This window comes from Cydia amplana, chromosome 27 (genome assembly GCF_948474715.1).
Source record: "Cydia amplana chromosome 27, ilCydAmpl1.1, whole genome shotgun sequence".
Lineage (NCBI taxonomy): Eukaryota > Metazoa > Arthropoda > Insecta > Lepidoptera > Tortricidae > Cydia > Cydia amplana.
The window spans coordinates 7,253,991-7,277,773 of NC_086095.1; the positions used below are offsets into that span (position 1 = coordinate 7,253,991).

At 41.0% G+C, this 23,783-nt stretch overlaps 2 protein-coding genes across 2 annotated transcripts; both read right to left on the minus strand.

The window, feature by feature from the left end:
• Nucleotides 1–532: 532 nt before the first annotated feature.
• LOC134660453 (adenosine 5'-monophosphoramidase HINT1-like) lies at nucleotides 533–3,946 on the minus strand. Its single transcript, XM_063516202.1, has 2 exons — nucleotides 3,512–3,946; nucleotides 533–770 (listed from the first exon to the last, which is right to left on the minus strand). The coding sequence occupies exons 1-2, from the start codon at nucleotides 3,839–3,841 to the stop codon at nucleotides 609–611; spliced, it is 492 nt and encodes a 163-aa protein (XP_063372272.1). The 5' UTR covers nucleotides 3,842–3,946; the 3' UTR covers nucleotides 533–608.
• A 2,199-nt stretch (nucleotides 3,947–6,145) lies between these two features.
• Nucleotides 6,146–22,882, minus strand: LOC134660567 (putative fatty acyl-CoA reductase CG5065). The gene is made up of 12 exons (XM_063516343.1): nucleotides 22,765–22,882; nucleotides 22,329–22,445; nucleotides 21,166–21,285; nucleotides 20,224–20,349; nucleotides 19,073–19,218; nucleotides 12,757–12,869; nucleotides 10,427–10,619; nucleotides 9,247–9,393; nucleotides 8,352–8,441; nucleotides 7,687–7,851; nucleotides 6,948–7,046; nucleotides 6,146–6,313 (listed from the first exon to the last, which is right to left on the minus strand). Exons 1-12 carry the CDS (start codon nucleotides 22,858–22,860, stop codon nucleotides 6,157–6,159), a joined length of 1,569 nt encoding a protein of 522 aa, XP_063372413.1. The 5' UTR covers nucleotides 22,861–22,882; the 3' UTR covers nucleotides 6,146–6,156.
• Nucleotides 22,883–23,783: the final 901 nt, after the last annotated feature.

The window sequence follows — 23,783 nt, forward strand, 5'->3', positions numbered from 1 at the left end:
TAAATACAACAAATAAATCAGTGCACTTTTCGAATGTTTCACTTGTTTTCCTTACATGGCGACCCTGACGCGACTTATCTGGCTACATCATTACTCTTCTAAGTTCTGTTTTTACATCCCAGATACTAAATTAACTGTTCGATTGCAATCTATCGAATCATCCTGCTTTTGAACCAATTTTGTGCCAAAATGATAGGACAAATGACAGATTAGTTGGACTAATGTCAGAATTGAGCTGTTTAATATTTGGGATGTAAAGACAAGGGGCCCGTTTCTCAAATGCTTGTAACTTGTAATACAATTGGATGTCACTTTTTGACAGCTTTTGTTAGAAAAGGACTTCCACTTGTATTACAAGTTACAAGCTTTTGAGAAACGGGCCCAAGGTTTAGAGTAGACTCCCCTATTTAACCTGGTGGCCAGCCCATCTGCCGTCTCCCCATATGCAAAAGGTAGACGCCCTGCCCCCCCCCCCTCCCCCAAACGTTGTTTACGACCACCCCCCCGCCGAGATAGTAATGATGTAGCCACAATTCTCTTCACATGGCGACCCTGACAATGTTGGCTGCATCGCTACTACACTACAGATTTTCTCCCCTCTTCCCCCCTTAGCCTGGTGGCCAGCCCATCTGCCGGCCCCCCAGAATATGCAGGTGCAGATGGTAGACGCTCTGCGCGCCCTCTCTGCCGTTGTTGACGACGAGACGCCAGCCGAGCGGCGCGCGCGCAGTGGCCAGCGCGCGGGCGACGGACATCAGGTGCCCGAGGAGCTGTGGACGACGATAATATATATTATGCAGACGTACAGTCAGCGTCAATAGTAGGAGATGAAACTACGCGCCAAAAGTATCTACCACCCTGGAATAATTTTCAACAGGGTTCGATATTATGCAGATAATTAGTGTTTGATGTTTATCGCGATAATTATCCGATAAATATCGTATAATTATCCCAGGTATGGATTATTTTCTTTGAATTGTTTGTTATTAAAAATAATGATTCGACTACCTTGACGTTAGATGTCGACTACGAAATAACTCGTGTTTTGGTGAGAAAACTGATGTATGGAGTTACCACTCTTTCTTTACTTATATTTCTGTATGGTTCAAAGTGAAAGTAGGCTAAGTTTTTTTTACAAAACTTCTAACTAACACACCTAATACTAATTGATTTATTAAGGTGAATATTAAAGGTTAAAAACCTAAGTTATTTCAGCGTAAATGTGTACTTTCTTTAGGACGCGTTATCAAATCAAACATCGTTATCACATTCCTCGTGTATGTTATCTTTTAATTACAACTCATTGTTAGCTAGGAATTGCGAAAACTATTTGCTGTTAACATATTTCCAAGTTTAACTAGTTGGCAAAACCCTAAGGGCGTCCGCTAGATGGTGCGGTTGCACGCAGCGGTTGCGCAGTTGGCCAAAATGTTAACACAATGGTGGACGCTTTCAGACGAAAGGAGTGCCTGGCGTCCGTTGGCTCGTTGGACTTCTGGATGAGATTGGCTCAGGACCGGGATAAGTGGCGTACTCGAAGAGAGGCCTATGCTTAGCAGTGGGCGATAAAAGGCTGATATGATGAGTATGAGCAACGATAATAGGCGGTTATCACATTGGATGCGATTCTCGTCGTTGTCTCGCTAACATCGGGGCGATGTGCGAATTTCAGTGTGATAACTGATAACCAGCGTATGTCCACAGAACAAATAATAGTACTAGGTACCAGGTACAGAAGGTTCACTCTCTAACAAAACGCGTCTATTACGACAGATATGACCGCTAGGTCGCGCAAGCGCGAGCAGGCGTCCGTTACGTACCGGTGCGCGGCAACTACAATGGCTAGACACCAAAATTGGTGTGGGCCGCACTTGTAGCGACGCGGCCAAATCGCGGGATGAGCCTGGTATGGCGCGGACGCCTGCGATGTATTTTACCTACCATGGCACCCGCGTGTGTGCGCTCGCTCCGTGCACCCGCGCCATCTAGCGGACGCCCTAACCCCCTTGTTTTGCCATATCTTTCCAAATTGACTTTGAAACCCAACAAAAGAATAAAATCTCAGCGTAACATGAAATTAAAAATGTAAACAGTATTGTAAGTATGCATGTGGTATGATCTCATTTATTTACGATTACTTATCAAAATCACTACAGTGATAACAGATGTAATAACTGACTCGTAATAGAGTGCTATTTTCGGACTATGTGAATGCATACAATTGTTAAGTAAAGAAATGGAGAACACAGTGAAACCTGGATAATTGAAATCTCAAGGCACAGAATTAAATAATAGTACTACCGTACAGAAAGGACACTTCCTACAAAACCGAAGTTTGACAGCGATTCAGGGACGAAATACCTTTGTAATGAATGGCACAAGCCCTTATGGCTATTTAGGGTTGTCAAAATTAAAGTCATTATCTTATCTGTGTTCGTGCGTGCAAAGGGACATCAAGTTGTGTCAACCCTAATAATTGCTCGGAGCGATGCTGCGCCAAATGGAGCCAAGAATGCCCGAAAGGAGGAGTGTCTCCCCACTGCTCAAAGGACAATTTAGTCTCAATAAACCAGGTTTCCCATTTAAGCAGGTCAAATAAAAACAATCTTAATACTTTACTAGCAAACCGCCCCGGCTTCGCACGGGTTAAAAAATGATACATAAACCTTCCTCTTGAATCACTCTATCTATTTAAAAAAAACGCATCAAAATCCGTTGCATAGTTTTAAAGATCTAAGTATACATACAGACAGACAGCGGGAAGCAACTTTGTTTTATACTACGTAGTGATTAACTTTATACCACCAAAAAGCAGCAGGTATATCATCAATTGTGATATTTCTACTCGCTGTTATGAGTACCAGGGGTTTAGTTACAGGAATGATTTTGTGTATTTATAACTTTGTTTTTTGTAATATAAAGTTATAAACCACATATGAAATAAAAATAGGTAGTAATCTCCAAATGTGCTTAGAAATGTTAAGATTGAAGGCTTTTAAGTAATATCATGTCACTGACAATCCAACCTATAGACTGAGCTTAGGCCAATTCTTTCATGAAACCGATGCTGCCAAAAATACGGGGGTGCTGGGGCACGAGGTGAGCGAATCCCGTGCCATGATTGGTCCGTTCAAAGACACGGACCAATCACGGCACGGGATTGACTCGAAGATGGAGTAAAACTACCGTATGTGTGGCAGAGGGGGTAGCGCGACTATGCTATGTCTAGAGGTTGGATTGTCTGTGTATCATGTTAATATTGTTTCTGTTTTTAACAATTTTTTGGCTACACCCTCATAACCATACACAAAATCCCGGGATATGGTTATGAGTCACAAGGCGGGGCTCAAACCACAACCTTTGGCTTGGATTTTACATACTTTTTAATACAAAAGGTGAAACAATATAATCACACTTGCAGCTTGCTATACACTAACCCATGTAATCTTTACCCTTTTTCTGCAAATTAATTATTGTTTGTTTGTTTGTAAATTAAGCTTGAAATCCTTACCTCTTTATCACTTTCTTCCGCGTCCTGCAACCTTGGTATCCTCCTCTTAGGTATCACCAGAAAATGTACCGGCGCCTGCGGAGTTATATCATTAAACGCCATACACAGATCATCTTCATAAATTATATCGGCGTTTATCTCGCGCGACAAAATCTTGTCGAAGATCGTCGGGCCCGGCGTCGATACACTTTGTACTTGCGCTTTCTTCACTTCATCGCTGTAAGGGCGGCGGATGGCGAAGGCAGACCCGCGGGATATATCGTAGATGTTGGTCGGGTAGCTCCGTTTGCAACGGAATTTTAGGGCCCGTTGGATCACTTTGGTAAGCATTTTTAGAGGAATACAGGCATGTCGTAATGCGCAAAAGTTTGTAAAATTGCTGGTTAGTGGACTAGTTTGACGTTTGTGGAATGCGGGCTGGGCGTTTTTCTAGTTTAACTCTAGACTAGCGGATATGTCACTTTGATGCCTAAATCGTTGCGATTTGTAGACATGATGTATTAAATGTTAGGTAAAGAATATTTAAGTATAAACTATTTCCAGTTGACAATCATATATCGTTAATTTATTTAAAACCTTTAAATATTTTGTTTTTATTGACAAAAAGGTAGTTAAGATTGTAAAAATGCCTCAATAGTTGTTGACAGTTTAATGTTGCCATGCTTTAAAAAATTCTTCGAATTGTGGGAAAATTTATTTAAGAAAAGACAATGAACTTTAATAAACTTGGGTATTTTAAAAAACCCCATTCGGCGAGCCGGTGAGGGGGACGCAGGGGACAGGTCCTGGAAGACTTATTTTTATTTTTTACTTTATTTACTTTGTTTTAATTTAGTTGTAAATATTGTAGATGTGGATCTAATAGTTGTAAAAAGAATGTGATGTCAAACTGCTTTAAATGATGCCAAATTAAAGATACTACCAGAGATTAATAAATACTCTCTAGTTTCTATATTAAACTTTCGTGAGACATATTTTAAACTGTTTAGACGGCAAAGGTTTCACTCACACAACATGTCGCCAATAGCGACTAAAAATTCAAGTGAGTGAAACCGTTGTCATCTAAACACTCTCTAGTTTATTTACTAGATTCTGATACTACCGAAAATTTGACAGGATTGATTATATGGTGGAAGAAATCATCCGCTGCTCACTTTTGTGAAATAAAACAACAGTATTTTTCGGTCATATATAAATGTATATTTAGTATCACCTGTGGTATCACAAATCACAAGTATAATAATACTTTATTTAAATACGAACTAATTATAAATATTAAATAGGTAAAATTAAAATCCCATAAATACTACAATACTTAATTGCAAAAAAACCCTCTTAAATATTGTCTGATTTTATTTGAGCTGCATGTATAAAATGTAAATTTCACATAATTACACTTATCAATTATCATTTATTTTACAATTCTAAACAACCTCGCCTTATAATTTTGAACAATACATAATTTTTTACAAGCAGAAACGTCTGCGACGAGTGCGACCGTTGCTATTAACCAGAGGCCGTGAGTTCTAGTCTCACCCAAGACAGTAATTTTTCCACTTTTAAATTTATTCTGAGCTTAATACATAATAATATAGTTCCTGGACGGAAAGTGTTAGTTTTTACTTTTAGGCATAGCACGCACTGCGGTTTTTAAAAAGCGGTTCCGCTACCGCAAAAAATGTAACGTACGGCATTCTTAAATCGCAAGTGCGTGCGCTTATAAAGAATGCCGTATGTTACATTTTTTGCGGTAGCGGAACCGCTTTTTAAAAACCGCAGTGCGTGCTAAGCCTTAGTCATGTTTTAGTACAAGTACCTAGTATGTTTTTAAATTGTATAAAATAATAATAATAGTGCTAAAAGTGCTAAAAGATATGATTGAGTGCAAAGTATCTGAACGCGACGTCGAGGATAGGGCGAAGTGGAAGCGAAAGACACGGAAAGCAGGCCCCGTAGCCAACGTGCCAATCGCTTACGCTCCGTAGCGATCGAAACGCAACTGTCACTGTCGCACTAATATGGAAGAGCGATAAAGAGACACAAAGCGTTTCGTTATCGAAGCGATAGCGATTGTCACCTTGGCTAGGCCGCCAGAGCCCCTACCGCGAACCACGTACGACGTGTTGCATCTCTGTCGCACTTGTAATTTCGTACGTAAGTGTGACAGGGAGGCAACACGTCGAACGTGGTTCGCGGTAGGCCTTCTGATCCCATCACCGTGTGGGATATATAGCTTAGAAGAGAGAGAGAAGGAGAGAGAGAGAGAGAGAGAGAGACGGAGAGAGAGAGAGAGAGAGAGAGGGGGAGAGAGAGAGAGAGAGAGAAACAATAAAAATTACACCTAAACCATTTAACAATAATAGTTATTTCCTTAAATAATATATGTAGGTACTTGATTGAATATAATTACAATAAATAATATAATAGACAAATAACTGAGGAGATATTTAGAACTAGATTCGAGTATTAACTAATAATCATCTGTATACTTCAACAAACAAATAATATACATTAGGTACCTATTTAGAGAGATACGAGTAGATACCGAAATTGCAATTTTTGTTTTTCACAGTCTGGCTCGTGTTTACCAATAAATTATTCTGTTATTCAACTTATCCTACACTTATATTATATCTATCCCGCTCTCACGTGCGCACTAGCCGGTGGTACACCGCGCCGAACAGAGATAGCAACAGTCTGAGGGTTCCGTACACGAAGGAGCGTGCGAAGCGGTTCTGCATCAAGACACGAAGGAAGAGGAGGAATGTGACCAGTTTTAAGACTTTGTGTAGAAACCACATTCTGGAAATAAAAGAGAAATATATAACTATAATAAAAAAAACCCTCAACGCAATGTAATGGATGAACTGATTTTGATAAAACATGTCATTATCACCGCCACCGCTGGAAAATCTGCTTAATTTGAAACAGAAATTCGCATCAAAATCGGTTCATCCGTTTAAGAGCTGTGTCACAAACAGATACACATACACACATCACAGAAAATAGCATCAAAATCGGTTCATCCGTTTAAGAGCTGTGTCACAGACAGATACACATACACACATCACAGAAAATAGCATCAATATAGATTCATCCGTTTAAGAGCTGTGTCACAGACAGATTACACGTACACACATCACTAAATGAAGTCCATTTAAGTTTGCTCTAGTCCGACTGTCATTACTGTCAATGGGTAAAAGCTGTGGTAAAAGGAACAGAGAAATACATACAAAGTCATCCGAAAGTTTCCGGCGGAAATGTAAGCCGTATTTTCTTTATATTATGTACTGTGTGTATTATGAACTTATCTTATCTTATGTTATCTTACTTGTGCATGTGTCTCCTCGCCTTCTCCAGGTCCTGTCCTTTCTCGTTGAGCAGGTACTTGCGCGTGCCTTTACCCAGTGTCGTATCTTATCTTATGTTATCTTACTTGTGCATGTGTCTCCTCGCCTTCTCCAGGTCCTGTTCCTTCTCGTTAAGCAGGTACTTGCGCGTGCCCTTCACGAAGTCCGCGTAGAGCTCGTCCCAGCTGCACTCAAGGAATTATTATCATTTATTTCCTTTATTTACTTAGTTATCCATACTAATATTATAAATGCGATAGTCTCTCTGTCTGTTACCTCTTCACGCTTAAACCGCTGAACGGATTTAGTTTAAATTTGGCATAGATGAGCATATCTCAATAAAGTTTGTACATTTCGATCACATCTTAGATTTCTACAAAAATTGGTATGCTGGTATTGCTGGTAAAGTACATGAAGCTGTACAATTTCCACCATATTTCCCAAAATATCCCAGAAAGTTTGTATGAAACATAAACATTCCTTTTTTGTTACCAGATTTCCTTACACATTTGGTAACAAAAAAGGAATGTTTCTTAGAAACTTTCTGGGACATTTTGGGAAATGTGGTGGAAGTTGTTCAGCTTGATATACCGTACCAATATGTATTGGAATGTAGCATACCAATTTTTATATAAATCTAAGATGTGATCGAAATGTACAAACTTTTTGAGAAATGCTCAGATATAAGTTTGAGTCCCGGGGAAGGACATATGATAGTTTTTATGTCGGAAGTCATCCCTAAACAGGGTGAAAAGGGGGGTGAAAAGCAAATAAATCAAAAATGTAAATTTTGACAAAAAACTATTGTGTTCTCTTTCTACTCACTTAATGCTCATAACATCCAAATTGTAGATCTTCTTATCCTCCGGCGCCAGCCGCTGGTGCAGCGCCCGCACGCGGTCGTTCTCGAAATTGAACTCGCGCGTAGCGAAGAACTCTAGTGCGTCCGTCATGGCGGTTAAGCGCTTGTTCGCTGTTATTAGGTTTACGCTGAAAATATTGTAAAATTTGATGAAATTTAATAATGTTGGCATAGGACCCCTAGTGTAAATTTCATTCGATAGCGTGACGTGATGTTGTGTTAAGTGTAATTTTCTATGAGATTTTGAGTTTCCAAAACGTCCCGCTTGGCGCGCTGTTCAAAATTCCATACAAAAATAGACATAATGCAAACGCGAACGCTCGTCACGTTATCGAATGAAATTTACACTAGGGGTATCTAATGGCTTTTCAATGACTGTTACTAATGTGTGAGGGGGCAGTAGATTCTAATAGGTGGGTTCTTAACGGCAGTAGATTCTAAGAGGTGGGTTCTTAGTTATGTGTGAGGGGGCAGTAGATTCTACTAGGTGGGTTCTTAGTTATTTATGTGTGAGAGGGCAGCAGATTCTAATAGGTGGGTTCTTAAGGGGGCGGTAGATTCTAATAGGTGGGTTCTTAGTTATACATGTTTAGGTTTAACTAAGCTGTGTAATTGTGTATATACGTACGATGTTTTAACTCCAATCATTCTCGCCGTGTACTCCGCCAGATGGAGTGGTACAGTTTGCAGAAGAAACTCTAGCAATGTCCGCGCCCATCTGTCATGAAAATATTGCATTAATTTCATCGTTTTTTTTATTATTATTCGGTTTTTTGATGTAAGGATTTTTTATAGAAAATACATCGAAGGTTACATAATAACCACCAGCATTTATATTTTTTTATACATTCATATATACACATACAAATGACAGTCTAGCTTAGATAATATTGCTCTAATCGTATTAATTGCCAGAACCCATTTTTATCAGTAAATAATAAGTACCTATAATAATAGAAAAATGCTTGGTAGTTTCTTCATAAAAGTACCACGACCTTTATAACTGCCACGACCTTGAAAAGAGTACCGAAATCAAAGTAGTTACTTGGTCTGCACGGCCGTTCCCGACGGGTACCAGAGCTAGGGTTGCCAGATGGTCGGGATTCGGCGGGATTTTCCCGATTTTTAGCATGTGTTCCCGATTCCCGACAAAGTGAAAATTGTCCCGAAAAACAGCTTCACGTTATAAAACAATAATTTCACGTTCCGAACTGCCGTCGAGCGAGCCAGCGACCCGCGTCGAGCCCGTCAGCGCGCGCGGGCGCGCGTGGCGAGATTGGCCAGAGCAGCTGACGTAGTGCCAATAATGTAAAATATCGTTGATTTTATTACCATTAATTTAATTTGAATGGTTTTTTTTTCCCGACTTAAGGCCCAAAATCCCGAAAAATTTATATTTTTTCCCGATAATAGCGCCTTTCGATCTGGCAACCCTAACCAGAGCGCGCCATCTAGCGGGTGGCGGGTAGTTTCATCATATAGCTGCCATGACTCTGAGAGGGTATCGACATAAAAGTAATTACTTGGTCTGCACGGCCGTCCCCGACGGGTACCAGAGCGCGCCATCTAGCGGGTGGCGGGTCGTTTCCCGGCGCAGGTTCCTCTCGAAGTCCTCAAACGTGGTGGGGTTGGCGCCGGTGCTGCAGTTGTATACGCGGACCTCTTTCGAGCTGTAAGTCAAATAAATAAGAGCTAAGGTCAATGTGGCTAATTCCGTCATAGGGCCTATTCCGTCCATTAGCGTTTTTCGGGGTAAGAAAATATGATGGCTGGCTAAGAGAAGATACATATCACGTGTAATTTTTTTACATTGTGGACCATTGAGGTTACAACAATTCAGCCGACCGATCAAATAACGCAATGTAAATTCCATTGCGTAATCAAACTCGCATGTAAGTTCTCGCGACGTCTAAATGAGCCCTAAGTCGATTGTGTAAGATTGTCCCATAATATTTATTTATGATGAATTGTTGATTTGATGGGCTAGGTGTGGGGGGGGGATTCATACATTTTGTTAGAAATTTTGTTGCTCCACACCCATACTTGGTGGGGAACACGTGCAGCAGGCCCTTGCCGGTGGCACCACGAGCCAGAGAGAGTACGAGTCATGTTAGACAGAGACTGCACCATCTATGATGAATACAACTTACTGGGCCACAGCAGTTTCCCAGGCCACAGCAATTAGGGTGTCCACAGCAATGTCGACGGGCAGGAAATCCGTGTGCACGCCGCACTTGGTGGGGAACACGTGGAGTAGGCCCTTGCCCGTAGCCACCACGAGCCAGAGAGAGTACGAGTCATGTTAGACAGAGACTGCACCATCTATGATGAATACAACTTACTGGTCCACAGCAGTCTCCCAGGCCACAGCAATTAGTGTGTCCACAGCAATGTCGACGGGCAGGAAATCCGTGTGCACGCCGCACTTGGTGGGGAACACGTGGAGTAGGCCCTTGCCGGTGGCACCACGAGCCAGAGAGAGTACGAGTCATGTTAGACAGAGACTGCACCATCTATGATGAATACAACTTACTGGTCCACAGCAATTAGGGTGTCCACAGCAATGTCGACGGGCAGGAAATCCGTGTGCACGCCGCACTTGGTGGGGAACACGTGGAGTAGGCCCTTGTCTGTGGCCACCACGAGCCAGAGTACGAGTCATGTTAGACAGAGACTGGTGCATCTATGATGACTACAACTTACTGGTCCACAGCAGTCTCCCAGGCCACGGCAATGAGTGTGTCCACAGCAATGTCGACGGGCAGGAAGTCCGTGTGCACGCCGCACTTGGTGGGGAACACGTGGAGTAGGCCCTTACCGGTGGCCACCACCACGCCCGACGGGCCGTTGAAATTCTCGATCCAGCCCGGGAACGGGTGCTTCTGGGCTGATATTACTGGAAAATGTTCAATAAGTAACTTAGTGCCAGTTGCATCTGCACTTGACAGACTGATCAACGTCGGCCGAACTCTTTAACGATGACAAACAGTTTTGTGCAACCGACCCTTGGTATCCGGAAATTATGATTTTACCAAAATTCTAATTGAAGTAGCGGCTCATAAAGTCTATTTTTTTATTCGGTAGACTAAAATGACATTTCATAGTATGAACATCATGTGTCATTTCATACTATGAAATGTCATTTTAGTCTACCGAATAAAAAAATAGACTTTAGGCACTGACTTAATATAAAAGAAATAGACACACAAAGCAGAACAAAAACGTCAAGAAATGTGGATCCCAATGACGTTTCGCACCATTTGCATTGATGATAAAAACGCTTACGTAAATTTTGAGTCAAGATAAATGTTTCGTACAGAAAAGAGCTTAATGTCGTAAGCATTAAGTGTCAAATTTGCAAACATAAGTACCAACACTGTTAAAAAATTTAGTCCGATGGCACTAAACGTAACGTATTTACGTCAAACAACGTCAAACGAGAATAATGAACGAATGGAGTCACTTTGGTACACTTTAATATGTATTACTGTACAGGAAAATATTAAAATTGAAGTAATAAATAAAACAAATTTAATTTAATCGGGAGCTCAAATAAAATTAATTCGTGGTTCAAATTCAAACAAATTAAATTTTTAATTCGTAAGTATATGTCTTTAAATACTAATTTCCTTGAAATAAATTCTACTTATTAAATAACTGTGTATTTAAGATCTACATAGCACGGGTGCACGGGGACATTTAGATACTGATTGGATTTTTTTTATAAAGTCTACCTATACTTTATAAAAAAAAATCCTGTGGTTGTCACTGTGTTCCGACAGGTTTAGCATTTACAGTTAGTCGATATAAGCCCTTATTGGTGGTGTATATGTCGGAAACAGGGAAATGGGCCAAACACACAAGTGCCGTTTTGCCTTGTTTAAAACTGCATCACCCCTATCTCTTGCTATAATTAAATAGCAGTCCACTTTGCACGTCGCATAGGTTTTCTTGGAAATCTTCAATTTAAACATAATATTATTTCTTATGAATTCCATATAAAAATATAAAAAAATATTGACCTCACATCGACTCAATAGAATTTTGTTCCTTGACATCCCTTCTTTGGTACTAACAAATTAATTTATTCAAAACCATAAAATTACCACCAGATTACATAAATTATGTAATGCTATCCAAAGAACTAACCGAAAGAAATACATTCCATCCTTTTTCCTTGTTTTATCATTGTTATTTTTACATATTTTAACGGCACATTTCGTAATTGTTGACAACTTCACATTTGAGCGTTTCAAACAAGACTAAACGAAAAAGTAATGCATGATCTGTTTTGACATCACTTTTGTGGGGCCATTTTTGGCGGCTGATTGGGTATCCAGTTCTTTATACTATATCAATGACTTTAGGTTCTAAATTTATATAGTACCTAGCTATCCGAGTGACATATAATAGCCGGTTTAGACTCGCGGCTCGCGGCTCGGCTCGCGGCGCGTCTCGTGGCTCGCCTCGAGCGCGTAAGCCCGTCGAGCTAATGATTACACTCTCGCCTCGTGGCTCGGCTTGTGGCTCGTCCCGTGGCTCGTAAGCTCGTCGAGCTAATATATTTTAAACACTAACAGCACGGCATAAGGTTTATAACCGAATGACAAGCCGAACGCGAGTGTGAACGCAAGCGCGCGAGCCCCTTTGGCTCGTGCCCAAAAAACCGCTCCTCCACGCGAGCCAGGCGAGCGCGAGCCGAGCCGCGAGACGAGCCACGAGCCCAGCGCTTATACTCGCGTCTCGTGGCGCGGCTCGCGGCTCGGCTCGTGGCTCGCGCGAGAATGTAAACCGCTTATAAGGGTTCTGTAATTGCTATTTTGGCCAGGAACCCTAAAAATTAATGCCTTTGCGTTTAGGGCACTTAAAGAGTCTATAAAAATAAGAATATACTTGGTCAACCAGATCTTGATAGTAGAAAAAGGCGGCAGATTTGAAAAATGTAGGCGCGAAGGTATATCGTCCCATAGAAAATTTGATTTCGCGCCTTTTTTTATTGACAAGATTTGGTTAACCAGCTATAATCGGCCTACCTATAGTTGGACGGAAGATGGATATCGGGTAGCCAGTGTTGCCATGCCGCTCCACCACAGTTTCCGCCAGGGCCTTCGTGAACGTGTACGTGTTAGGTTTAGGCGCTATGTACCTGCGGATATACAAACAAACACAGGTAAATATTTAAATACAGGGGCATTACTGTTGCGACAGTACACTGCATCTTAAAAACAGTTCAGTTTTGCCGGGCACATCGTACGGTTAAGACGCGTCTATTGTGTAGAACAAATAGTTTACCTGTGCTTATTACTTATTTATCACAGACCGGTTCTTATCTTGTGGCGGCCCGGCTTCGCGCGGGCCGGTGTATCGGTTCAAGTGTGCGATAATGAGCCTTGTACCATATGGCGGAGGATGAAAAATTGAACGATGATATTTCCGAGTTAGGCGAGTTAAATTCAGATGGCGATAACAATTTAGCGGTGCAATTATCTTTAGATGACCAAACAAAGCAAAGTGTTTCTTATACTTTCATGGACCAGGAAGAATGTACAAGTAAGAGGACTAGACAAGAAGAAGAAGAGCAAAATGAACGATGGCAAGAAGTTATTAAGAAATCTAAGAAACGGAATATACCTACTATGGATTCAACACCGGGACAAGGAAAAGAACTCACCGAAATATGCATAACATGCAAGAACGCACTACCAAAACGTTTTGCATTATCCAAGATGTTTCGAGATCACGATGTTGCTAATGTGTCCAAGATCAAATATATTAATCCATTTAAAGTGTTGGTACAATTTGACAAAGAGGAAAGCGCGGAACGTTTTCTTTCAAATCAAGTATTTGTCAAGCAATACGGTTGGAGGACCTTACGGACTTATGAGGTCGGTTTATCATACGGTATAGTACGAGACATTGACCTTGGCCTTGAGGACAACGAAATAATGGAGAATATGATAAGCGAGGGTGAAATAGTATCTATAAAGAGATTAAATAAGAGAAATACTGAGGAGTCTGGATGGGTTGAAAGTGAGGTAATAAGGGTATGTTTCAAGGGTGACAGTTTACCAGCATATGTTTACTTATTTGAAATTAGGACGAAAGTGGAACCATACATTTTTCCAGTTTCTCAGTGTTCGAAGTGCTGGAGATTTGGCCATACACATAAGCTATGCCCAAAGAAAATAACATGTCCAAAATGTACGGGTAACCATGCAAATTGTGAAACAACTACGTATACGTGCCGTAATTGCACCGGGAATCATATGGCGTTGGATAAAACATGTCCTATATATCAGAAAGAAAAAAGAATTCGTGAAATCATGTCTGAATCGAACGTGACCTATAAAAGAGCCGCCGAAATGTATGCGTCGCAAGGATCTCCTGTTGTGAATAAACCACCTCGCGTTGACTTTTTGCCTCCCACTCCTTTGCCCTCGGCTTTTAGTTTCAAGCGCAACTCTAACACACAGCAACCATTACAAAAACAAGATCAGATCACATACTTCCAAGCATTACCTTCTCAAAATGAAAAAATAATTACAGCTGAAATTCATAAGCCACCAACATTGCCTACTTCTAATCAAGATCAGCGAAAACCACGGCGGGTGCGGCGGCGTTTGAGTAAAAAGGATGCAAATCTAACTCAGGAGCACCACACGGACATCGGACATATATCGGACGACCAGTCAACTGTTATGGAGAGTGAAGACGTTCCAGCATCGAAACCCAAAATGGACAATGAAGACGGGGCCAAAGAGGAAATTACAATAGCTGCTTTATTAAAAAAATTAAAAGACATTATATTTTCTAAGAGGGGTTCGATGGCGGATAAGATCAAATCTGCGATTCAAGTATGTTGTGAGTACTTTATAGCATTTGTTACAAATTATCTATGTGTTGCATCACTTTTTAAAACTATTTTTAATGGATTTAAAGACTAATAAGAGGGGCCCGATTAGACTAAATATTTTACAGTGGAATTCGCAAAGCATTAGGCCAAAGTTGGTTGCATTTGAACAACTACTTATACAGGAAAAGGTCCATGTTGCCGTTATAAGCGAGACATGGCTTGAACCCGAATCTTATTTAAAAGTAAGTAATTACAATATATTTCGTTCTGATAGATTGGACAGTTACGGAGGTGTAGCAATTTTGACTCACAAGTCGATTAAAGCTCAAAAAAGTCACATTGTTTGCTGTAATGCCGGAATCGAAACTGTATCTGTCAAGTTGTTCAATTGTAATCAAATTGAGAACATAATCGGAGTATACTGCCCATCTTCCATTACGACATCACAAAATGACTGGGATTCGATATTTTCTCATTTTCACCAAAAAACCCTTGTACTCGGAGATTTTAACGGGCATCATACAAATTGGTCATACAAGACAGAGAGTAGAGGTACTAAGATTCACGATTCCTTATTGGATAATAATTTTGTTTCAATTAATGATGGCAGTCCAACTCGATCGAAACTAGTAAATGGTGTATTGCAATTATCTTCGCCCGATATATCTGTTGCATCTAGCGACATATCGTTAATCATGAAATGGACTGTTTTAAATGAATCTCTAGGAAGTGACCATTTAATAATTAAAATGTCCACAGAACTCAAAACCTATATGAGGCCTACTTGTCGCAGAAACTATAAAATGGCTAATTGGGAAAAATATTCGTCGCAACTTCATAATCATTTTAATAATATGGTTTTACCTGAAGATCCTCAAGAGGCTTACAATGAATTTATTAATAGCTTAAATACAGCGGCGGATGATAACATTCCTATGTATAAAATTAACAATAATCCAACAAATAAGTTTACCCCGAAACCCTATTGGAATACTGATATATCCCGCGCTGTAGCAGAACGACGCCTGGCATTAGCCAAGTTTAGACGTAATCCTACCCCCAGAAACCTTCAGGATCTTCAGGATAAAATACGGTCAGCACAAAAACTAATTAGGAGCAGTAAAAGTAAAAGCTGGCAGGAATTTTGTAGCTCTTTAGGTGATGTGACGTCTCCATCTGAGATGTGGAACCGAATGAGGTGGCTCAAGGGATACAAGGCTCCAATATCTCATGTGAATGAGGATAAGGCTTTAGTTCTTCTTGCCAGTCTGACTCCCGACTCAGTCTCTCCACCGGAACCTGTATTTATCTCGCAAAACCCAGTAATAGCAGTACCAATTACTATCCAGGAACTTAACTCGTGTGTTAAATCGAAAGACACTGCCCCTGGCTGTGATGAAATTTCATACTCCATGATTAAAAAACTACCTAGAAATGGCAAGACAATACTATTAAATCTGTATAACCAATTTTTAATTGTAGGATTTGTACCTAGTCAATGGAAAGAAATTCGTATTATCCCAATTCCTAAACCGGGAAGAGATCCAAATTCGAACTCTGCTATGCGGCCTATATCTTTAATTTCATGCGTATGCAAAATATTTCATGCAATTCTTAATAAACGATTGGAGTGGTATTTAGAAAAAAACAAAATGTTTTCAGAAGAAACAGTAGGTTTTAGAAAAACGAGATCATGTCTTGATAGCTTGGCCCGATTAGTTACTGAAATACAGATAGGTTTAGCGAAAAATATGACCACGTTAGGATGTTTCATAGATATCGATAACGCCTATAATAATATTGACGTAATTAGCCTATTACGCAATTTGGACCGCTTAGACATTAGTTCACGAATTTCTAAATATCTCTGGAACTTTTTGAAGGAAAGGACTCTCACAATTAAAGCAGATAGTGGAGTAGTTTTGAGCCGAAGAACTGACCGTGGACTAGCACAGGGAGATCCCTTATCCCCTTTGTTATTCAATGTAGCCACGATATTTATCCGGGATCAGATCCATAGGGTTTCTATTAGTCAGTACGCCGACGATTATGTATTATACTTTACAAGCAAGAACATTGGAGAGGCTAAAATGGAGTTACAAAATTCCTTGCAAATTTTTAATGAATGTTTAAGTAACTTAGGCCTAAATATATCAATTAACAAATCTAAATTATGTATTTTCAAAAGAGGTCCGTGTCGAGATATTGTCCAGTTGAGTATAAATAATTATAACTTAGAATTAGTAGAAACTGTAAAGTATCTTGGTATCTGGTTGGATCGTTCTCTTACGTGGGTTAAACACATAAATGAAGTCACTCAAAAAGTTCAAAAATTTCTTAATATTTTCAAAGTACTGGTTGGCCCTAGATGGGGAGTGCACCCTAAACATTTGAGAAGATTGTACATAGCAATCATACGTAGTAGAATAGATTACGCATCCTTTTTATATGATCATAGTTATACTAAACATTTATATAAATTAGACAAGGTCCAAAATCAAGCTTTGCGTACCATTGGCGGTTTTATTAGGTCGACACCCATTCATGTGATGGAAAATGAACTATCTTTACCTCCACTACAAGTGCGTAGATTTTTTTTGGGAGGAAAATTTTGGCTTAAATCCAGATCACTTAATAGCAATAATAATATTAAATTATTACAACAGTTATCTGAAGTCAGTTCATCGTATAAGCGCTTCCGGAAAAAAACCCCACTATTAGCTTCAATTCACAATTCATTTAAATCAGTTTCTGTCCAATCTAGTAGACAATTAGAAATGTTTTCATTACCATTATGGGTTAACACAGTTGATCTTTCAGAAATAGTTAAATTAAATATTAATATAGTTCATGAACCAAAGCGCAGCTATAACCAAACAACTAAATCTTTAATTATCCAGTTCATTAGTAATAAATATCATAACTTCTACCAACTATTCACCGACGGTTCTAAGGAAGAAGGTACAATGGGCGCCGCATTTTATGACCCTCAGTGTGAAACACATTTAGAATTGAAAATTACGTCGGACTTATCCATCATGCACGGGGAGTTAGTAGCCATTGCAGAGGCAATATCCTATATTAAAACAATTAATTGTGATAAATTTGTCATTTTTACAGACTCTAAAAGCGCATTACAACATCTGGCTCGCTGTACCTCGAGTTATCGAGGACTGCCGATTGCCTATAGTATACTTAAAAGCATTTATAGTCTGGAATCTATGGGGAAATCATTGACTCTGCAGTGGATTCCTTCACATATAGGCATTACCGGAAACGAAAAAGTAGACTTGTTTGCTAGGCAAGCCTGTCATAGTGATATCATATGCAACATTTTACCTTTCTTTTCAGAGTGTATCAAATTAGTCAAAAAACAATGTCGCCAATTATGGAAAGAGTACTTTGACGAAAGGGCAAAAGAAAAAGGCATTTGGTACAGAACGATCCAACCTGAACTGATGAATACACCATGGATAGATTGCTCGCTTAGTCGGCAAGAAATTGTAACAGCTCTAAGAGTACGTTCGGGGCACATTCCCCTCAATGAGTTTGGATTCATGATGCGTAAGGTCACCTCGCCATTATGTTCAGAGTGCGATATAATTGAGGACGTTTACCACATATTGGTGGAATGAGTGCGGAACGAATCCTTTAGGAGTCAACTGAAAATATCCTGTAATACTTTTCACAATGTTGGTGGCTGCAATAGTGCCCTGGCTTCTCCATTATCGGACGAGGCCAGAGCACTCTTCAAGCTAGTCAATATAGGCCTTAGTAATCGTAAATGAGGGTGATTGTATGTTGATTATATGGAGCGACATAATCGCTAAGCGATAAAGCTCTTCAATAAAGATTAAAAAAAAAAAAAAATCTTAAAAACAGTTACTTACTGCCAATGACGACACATATGCGTCAACTTACCGATGTGTTATTCCAGATATTGTCAGATCTGGTGCACAGGTACATGATCTAAAGGGGCAGGCGGCGGTTATACCCGCTGCTAATAACGACACATAGTATGCGTTAACTTATTGTTGTGTTATTCCAGTGAGAGTTAGGTGTAGACGTGTACCGTGAGATGAGAGCTAGCACAGCTTTCAAAGGAGCAAGCGGCGGATACACTTACTGCAAATGACGACACATATGCGTCAACTTACTGGTGTGTTATTCCAGCCAGAGTCTGGTCTGGTACATGATCCATAAGAGCTAGAACAGCTTCTAAAGGAGCAGGTATACCCGCTGCCAATGACGACACATATACGTCAACTTACTGGTGTGTTATTCCAGACACATATGGCTTTAACTTACGGATGTGTTATTCCAGATATTGTCGGATCTGGTACAGGGCAGGTGGTGATTATACCCGCTGCCAATGACGACACATATGCGTCAACTTACTCATGTGAGCCAGCTAGAGTCGGGTCTTGTACATGATCCGTACAGCTTCTAAAGCAGGTATACCCGCTGCCAATGAGGACACATATGCGTCAACTTACTGGTGTGTTATCCCAGCTAGAGTCGGGTCTGGTACATGATCGGTAAGAGCTAGCACAGCTTCTAAAGGCGCTGGTGGTGGGTACACGCGTTCTTCTACTGACGACAGCTCTGCGTTGCTGTACGCTGTGGAGACATGGATAAAGGCCTGGAAAAGAGAAATCCTATGTATGATAGATTTAGACCAAGAAAAGTCTGCAGCGATTTTGACAGCCCACGCAGTGAAAGTGTTATTTATACGTCATAATTTAATAGACGTTTGACGTTTAAAATAACATTTGCCAGTGCAAGTGTTATTTTAAACGTCAAACGTCTATGATACACCAAGAGATAATGAGAGATAATGATAAGAGATGATGCGACTGCGTGGGCTATCAAAATCGCTGCAGACTTTTCTTGGTGTATCTCTATCAGTTATTACTGCAAAAGAAAGGTTGTTGACTGGAAGAGAATCCTTAGGCCTACTTGCACCATTCCACTAACCCGGGATTAACCGGATAAACGTGAACTACCATGGTTACCAGAGCAATTTGACACTGGGTTAACGGTTTAACCGCTTAACCCCTCGTATGCTTAGACACGGATCCGTGCGTGGGAATTTAAAGCTATTGTTTTAAATGTCAAGGTCACTTTTTCAATTATCAAATCTGACAGGCCGCATACGAGGGGTTAACCCCGGGTGGGATGGCGCAATTGGCCCGTATAGGGGTAGGAACACTTGGTCCGCCCAAAGCGAAAGACATGTTGTGCCGACGACGCCTGCTCGCGCTTATTCCACCTTGACCTAGTGGTCAATTGGTCATATCTGTCGTAATAGACGCGTTTTGTTAGAGAGTGAACCTTCTGTGCCTAACGCTACGGCTTACGTAGGCGGACAACGCGCGAACGCGGCGCGGCGCGGTGCGGCGCGGCGAGGCGGCGGCGCGGCGGAGGAGCGGCGCGACGCGGCGGCGGCGCGGCGCGGCGCGGCGCGGCGCGGCGAGGATGAAACAAACCGTTGATACGTATAGGTATGTCCTACTCGTACATGAGCGATTTAGACGCGAAGCGGCGCGGCGGCCGCGCGGCGTTCGCGCGTTGTTCTCCTACGTAAGACGTAGCGTTATAAATATGTGCTATAATTTTTTCTGTGGCAGGAGGAAGAAGTAAGTACCTGCATGTTGGGCAGCTTGTCGCACAGCTCCAGCAAGCGCATGACACTGCGCACGTTCTGGTCCACGGCTTTACGGAGCTCCTCGTCGAACTTCAGGGTCGCTGCCGAATGGAACACCACTGACACCTGTCAAAATATACATCACTGCATAGTATAAAACAAAGTCGCTTCCCGCTGTCTGTCCCTATGTATGCTTAGATCTTTAAAACTACGCAACAGATTTTGATGCGGCTTTTTTTAATAGATAGAGTGATTCAAGAGGAAGGTTTATGTATATTTGTTAACCCGTGCGAAGCCGGGGCGGGTCGCTAGTTTATTATAAAAAATATATTGTCAAAAAAATCGTGACACTGTTATTGCTAAACTCTATTGTCTTCTCATTAAGTTGCTAAGCGGGCGAGGTGTTCAAAATTACCTTGACGCGCTGTTATTCTCTTAAGAATAAAGTCGTGTCAAGATCATTTTGAACAACTCGCCCGCTTAGCAACTATTGCTGCTGACTGTACTCAACGTCTTACAGTTTTAACGCAGCGTCAATGCAGGACCAGCATTTGCGACCGCATTTGTTTAGTTTATTTTAGTTTTCTTTAGTTTGCTTTAGTTTGCTTTAGTTTGATTTAGTTTGCTTTAGTTTGCTTTAGTTTGCTTTAGTTTGCTTCAGTTTATTTCAGTTTTACTTTAGTTTGCTTTAGTTTGCTTTAGTTTGCTTTAGTTTGCTTTAGTTTACTTTAGTTTGATTTAGTTTGTTTAGTTTGCTTTAGTTTGCTTTAGTTTGATTTAGTTTGCTTTAGTTTGCTTCAGTTTACTTCAGTTTTTCTTTAGTTTGCTATAGTTCGCTTTAGTTCACTTTAGTTCACTTTAGTTCACTATAGTTCACTTTAGTTCAATTTAGTTCACTTTAGTTTAATTTAGTTTACTTTAGTTTAGTTTGAAAGTACTCACGTCCTGAAGTTTTAAGGCAGCGTCAGCAGCCAACCCTAACCCTGGCGCTGCCACATCGCCCTCCAAAACACGCAGTTTGTCCAACTGCAATGGGTTTCGCTGACGGACTACGTCGAACACCTAAACATAATAAAATAAATAAATACATATTATGTGACAATCTTACACAAATCTACCTAGCCCTGCTGAATAAAGGATGACTCGCGCTAGACCAGGCCGGGGCCGGGCCGGAGCTTCCGGCGCTTTGTTTTCTATGGAAACCACCCATGGTATAATAATATACTCCGCCTGGTACTCTCTTCCGACCACGTGACTGACACAAGTCTACGTCATCATGCGACAGCGCTATATAATAATATGCAATAGCCTATATAAAGTGGCAATGTTATTGTGACGTAGGCTTGTGTCACTCTGGAAAGAGAAGACCATGTTTTATTAGACTATGGAAACCACCACACATGAAGAAAATGACATGTCATGTCAGACGCCTCGGCTCGATCTAGCGTGAGTCATCCTAATAGTTTGTGTTGTGGGTAGTTACTAGACGACGATATAAAGCTTTTCAATAAAAAAAAACGGCCAAGTGCGAGTCGGACTCGCGCACGGAGGGTTCCGCACCATCAACAAAAAATAGAGCAAAACAAGCAAAAAAACGGTCACCCATCCAAGTACTGACCCCGCCCGACGTTGCTTAACTTCGGTCAAAAATCACGTTTGTTGTATGGGAGCCCCACTTAAATCTTTATTTTATTCTGTTTTTAGTATTTGTTGTTATAGCGGCAGCAGAAATACATCATCTGTGAAAATTTCAACTGTCTAGCTATCACGGTTCGTGAGATACAGTCTGGTGACAGACGGACGGACGGACGGACGGACGGACGGACGGACGGACGGACAGCAGAGTCTTAGTAATAGGGTCCCGTTTTTACCCTTTGGGTACGGAACCCTAAAAAACGAACATTTTAAAAATTGAATTTCTATGTCTATGAAAGCCGATTTTCAACTCACCGCCGTGCATCGACCTAGTCGCGTAGTCAACCTGCCATCGCTCCGTAGCGATCGAAACATGTCGAAACGCAACTGTCACTGTTGCACTTATATGGAAGAGTGATGGTTTTTGAAGCGATAGCGATTGTCACCTTGACTAGGCCGCCTGGTTATACCTGGGACTCCTTAAGCGCCTTCAGCCTCTCAGTCGGAGTTGCGCCCTTCTTGACTCGCAGCAGCAGATGCAGGGTGGAGATGTCAGGGCAGGTGGCCAGGAGTCGCTCTACCAGCACCTGGAATCATCATATGTATGATGATGCACAAAACTGCTGGCAAGTAAGTTCTTCTCACAGATAAGAGCCTCACAGATGAGGGACGCGAAGGCCACCGTTTTGTAATGTTGGCAAAGCTAGCTGACACTAGTAGCCCCTGTGATAAGCACAGACAATGGATACCCAGTAGGCCGCGGTGTTGACCGCCCTGGCTGTCACGTTTCAGATCTCGTCTCTCAGTGATGCGGGCATGCGGGACACGCCATTAGAATGTAGATGCGCCATGTTTGCGTTGTTGTGTCCCAGATACATTGGTAGAGGAAGAATAGCTGACACTAACCTTGCCGACGAAGCCAGTAGCCCCCGTGATGAGCACAGAGCGGCCGGCGAAGAACTGAGGTATCAGCGCTCCACGGCGGTCGCGAGGGGCCACCATTTTGTGATGATGATGATGACCTGAAAATAAATTAATAAATATTATACCTAAAGGTTGTCTCGAAGAGATCGCTCTTTAGCGATAAGGCCGCCTGTTGTTACCTCTGTCTTCATGTATTATGTGTGTCTCTCTGTAAATATTTTATTGAGGTTGTGCAATAAAGAGGATTATTGTATTGTATTGTATTATGACACAAATTGACTGTCCCACAGTAAGCTCCAGGGATCGGAACCGGTTTTTTGCAAAAACTTAGAAATAACCATATTTTTCGAATTATTTTATACTCGAAATGTAGGACTCAGTTGTGTTTTTAGGTTACTACTTCATATTATTAGATTGTCCAATTAGAAATGAAGTAATTAGCAAAGAACGAAAAAATTCCGTTTCCGTTCCCATACAAAAAATACCGGTATCCGATCCCTGGTAAGCTCAATAAGGCTTATGTTGTGGGTAAATACCTACTGAGACAACAATATATACAATATTATATAATACCTACTTAAATACATAGAAACCAACAATGACTCAGGAACAAATACTTGTGATTATCACACAAATAAATGCCCTGATTTGGATTTGAACTCGAGACCATCGGCTTCATAGGAGGGTCACTATAACCCACTAGGCCAGACCGCGCGGTCGTGAAAACGAATTATAACTTTTTTCAGCGTTTGCACAACAGATGATTATTTTTCTGAGCATCAATTTTGACCATTTGTCACAGAAAAAGAAATCTTCATTAAATTCGTTGTACGGGACAGCCGCAGACAACTGTATGGAATGCGCAGCTCCGTTAGACTGTTTTGCTAAAGCAGTTGTTTTTGTTAAAGATCATTGTTCTTCGGAGTAACACTCCTTATAAGTACATAGTACATTAACCTACACCAACGTTTGACGAACTTAATACATACATAATATTTACC